The sequence below is a fragment of the Myotis brandtii genome, unplaced genomic scaffold (assembly GCF_000412655.1).
Source record: "Myotis brandtii unplaced genomic scaffold, ASM41265v1 scaffold1166, whole genome shotgun sequence".
Lineage (NCBI taxonomy): Eukaryota > Metazoa > Chordata > Mammalia > Chiroptera > Vespertilionidae > Myotis > Myotis brandtii.
Genome location: NW_005354034.1, coordinates 576,678 through 580,558, shown reverse-complemented (window position 1 = coordinate 580,558; position 3,881 = coordinate 576,678). Strand labels below are relative to the sequence as shown.

The following is a 3,881-nucleotide window of genomic DNA, read 5'->3' as shown; positions in this document are numbered from 1 at the left end:
CGAGCCCCCGCCCCGCACCTGTGCTGGCCAAGGACATCCGCCGGTACTTCTCCTTGTTCGGGGTGCCCTCGTTGGCGCCCGAGGTGGCGATGGCGAAGGCGGAGGCCGCCGACAGGCCGCTGCGGCTGTTGTCCAGCTCGCGACAGGACCGCATGACCACCCCGTTGTTGTAGGAAAAGAGGGGGAACTCTGGGGAGGAAGGAAGGCCAGGGTCCCAGGGCGGGGACAGGGCCGAGCTGGGGAGGGGTGTGTGCCCTGCCCGACCCCCTGTACCACCCCCTCCATCTCCCCGCCATCTCCCCACCTCTCCCTGCAGTCCCAGACCGAGCCGGGCACAGGCCGGGCAAGGCCAGATACAGAGCCCTGCACGCCGCGTCCTCCCCTCCGTGCTGTGTGGCCTCGGGTAGCTACTTAACCTCTCTGGTCTCAGGAGGCAATCAATCTCTGGATAGTGGGGGTAGGAACACTCCCTCAAGGGGGCACGTGAAGGTGAAAGGAGGTATTGGGACCGTGCAAAAAGCTCTGTGTCTGCAGATGTTATCAATAATGCCTGTTAGGCCTGGCCTGTGTGGCTCAGTGGTGAGCGTCGACCTGTGAACCAGGAGGTCAGGGTTCGATTCCTGGTCAGGGCACATGCCCGGGTTGCGGGCTCCATCCCCAGTATGGGGGGTGCAGGAGGCAGCCGATCCATGATTCTCTCTCATCATTAATGTTTCTCTCTTTCTCTCCCTACTCCTTTCCTCCCTCTGAAAAAAATTTAAAAAAAGAAAAATGGATATAACCCGGCCCAACCCAGCCACTCGATGGGGCTCCCAGGAGTGGCCCTGGGTGCTGGCCCTCCGGTCCCGTGTGGGGTGGGTCGCGCATCCTGTCTGGGGCCGGGGGTGCGTGCTGGGTGTAGAGCAGGCCCCACCCAGTCCCATGTCACCCCGGGTTACGGGGTGTGGGGCCCACTGGTTCGCTCTCTCTCTCTCTCTCTCCTGCCCGGCCACCTGGTCCCTGCCCGGCCCCCACGCCCTCTGGTGAGCGGTACCTGAGGGGTTTTTGCTCCTGACGGGCTTGGGTGTCGTCGGGGATTTGGTGGGCGACGTCTCGGGGTCGGCCTCGTCACTCTGGTTCTGGTCCGTGTCCGACTCCTCCCGCACGGAGACGTCGGAGCCTGGGAGGGGCGGCGACGGTCTGACGTCTCCCAGACGGTCCCCGATTTTTGGATTCGGGCCTGTAGTTCCGGATGAAACAGAATTCGTGTGGGGGTCTCCGTGGCGGAAGGGTGAGCGGCTCCCTCGGGCCCCTCCGCCCTTGCACGTGGGAGAGGTCGGCTCCCGTTTGGGGGGTCCTGCTCAGAAAGGGCCTCCCCGGACCTCAGTTTCCCCAACTACAGAGCGAGTGGGGTTGCACCTGGACGCGTTAGAGAGCTCACGGGACGCCAGGCCTTCTCTCTAGAAAACGGTGTCCAACATGTGTGCGCACACACATGTACACACAAGCATGTATGTAAACACACGCACACACATGTACACACAAGCATGCATGTAAACACGCGTACACACATGCACACACATGCACACACATGCACGTAAACACGCGCACACACAAGCATGTATGTAAGCACATGTACACACGTGTACACACATGCACACACATGTACGCACACATGTACACACATGCACACACATGCACACACATGTACACACACAAGCACGCATGCAAACACAAATACACGTGCACATGCACAAAGCACATATGCAAATATGCACACACAACACACATGAACACAAGCATGTATGCAAACATGAACACAATGCACACATACAAAGCACACACACATGTACACACAAGCACACATGTACACACATGCACATGCACAAAGCACATATGCAAATATGCACACACAACACACATGAACACAAGCATGTATGCAAACATGAACACAATGCACACATACAAAGCACACACACATGTACACACAAGCACACATGTACACACATGCACATGCACAAAGCACATATGCAAATATGCACACACAACACACATGAACACAAGCATGTATGCAAACATGAACACAATGCACACATACAAAGCACACACACATGTACACACAAGCACACATGTACACACATGCACATGCACAAAGCACATATGCAAATATGCACACACAACACACATGAACACAAGCATGTATGCAAACATGAACACAATGCACACATACAAAGCACACACACATGTACACACAAGCACACATGTACACACATGCACATGCACAAAGCACATATGCAAATATGCACACACAACACACATGAACACAAGCATGTATGCAAACATGAACACAATGCACACATACAAAGCACACACACATGTACACACAAGCACACATGTACACACATGCACATGCACAAAGCACATATGCAAATATGCACACACAACACACATGAACACAAGCATGTATGCAAACATGAACACAATGCACACATACAAAGCACACACACATGTACACACAAGCACACATGTACACACATGCACATGCACAAAGCACATATGCAAATATGCACACACAACACACATGAACACAAGCATGTATGCAAACATGAACACAATGCACACATACAAAGCACACACACATGTACACACAAGCACACATGTACACACATGCACATGCACAAAGCACATATGCAAATATGCACACACAACACACATGAACACAAGCATGTATGCAAACATGAACACAATGCACACATACAAAGCACACACACATGTACACACAAGCACACATGTACACACATGCACATGCACAAAGCACATATGCAAATATGCACACACAACACACATGAACACAAGCATGTATGCAAACATGAACACAATGCACACATACAAAGCACACACACATGTACACACAAGCACACATGTACACACATGCACATGCACAAAGCACATATGCAAATATGCACACACAACACACATGAACACAAGCATGTATGCAAACATGAACACAATGCACACATACAAAGCACACACACATGTACACACAAGCACACATGTACACACATGCACATGCACAAAGCACATATGCAAATATGCACACACAACACACATGAACACAAGCATGTATGCAAACATGAACACAATGCACACATACAAAGCACACACACATGTACACACAAGCACACATGTACACACATGCACATGCACAAAGCACATATGCAAATATGCACACACAACACACATGAACACAAGCATGTATGCAAACATGAACACAATGCACACATACAACCACGGACTCCTCTGTGGGCCTCGGGGGGCACGTCACAGGCTCAGGCCTGCCGCCCCCGTGCTGAACGGCCCGCTGTGCCCATAGGGACCCCACTTCTCCTCAGAGCAGGATGCGGGCTCAGAGGGCGGGAATACGTTCCCAGTCTCCTTCCCTCCATCCCTCCATCCCTTCCTTTTTCTTTCTTTAAATATTTGTATTGATTTCCGAGAGGAAGGGAGGGAGAGAGAGAGAAACATCGCTGATGAGAGAGAACCATGGATCGGCTGCCTCCTGCACCCCGCAACCTGGGGATCGAGCCCGCAACCCGGGCCTGTGCCCTGACCGGGAATCGAACCCTGACCTCCTGGTTCATAGGTGGACGCTCAGCCCCTGAGCCAGGCCGGCCGGGCCAGGCTCTTTCTTTCTTCAATGGGGAAGGTGTGGAACTCTGACCCTTGGAGAGGGGTGGGCCCAGCTTCACGGAGGGGCTGAGAGGTGAGACCGTGGAGGACAGAGCAGGTGTCCGCCTGCAGCGGACCCCACCCGGGAGCCCGAGGGAAGGGGTCAGCCTCCCCCCTCCCCCAGCTGCTTCCCTTGGTTCCGGGGGGTGCCCGCCTCCCCGGCTCAGGCCATG

The 3,881-nt window shown here is 53.6% G+C and overlaps 1 protein-coding gene across 1 annotated transcript in view; it reads right to left on the bottom strand.

Annotated features, from left to right (window-relative positions):
- The window catches only part of RASGRF1 (Ras protein-specific guanine nucleotide-releasing factor 1), a gene marked incomplete at its 3' end in the record, with an annotated part of 74,947 nt that overhangs the window by 13,185 nt on the left and 57,881 nt on the right, over positions 1 to 3,881 (bottom strand). Inside the window, exons 14-16 of the mRNA XM_014529208.1 lie at positions 3,701 to 3,735; positions 1,034 to 1,336; positions 19 to 189 (exon numbers count right to left, since the gene is read on the bottom strand). Of these exons, the coding sequence (XP_014384694.1) occupies positions 19 to 189; positions 1,034 to 1,336; positions 3,701 to 3,735 (509 nt within the window). The remainder of the gene's footprint in view (positions 1 to 18; positions 190 to 1,033; positions 1,337 to 3,700; positions 3,736 to 3,881) is intronic.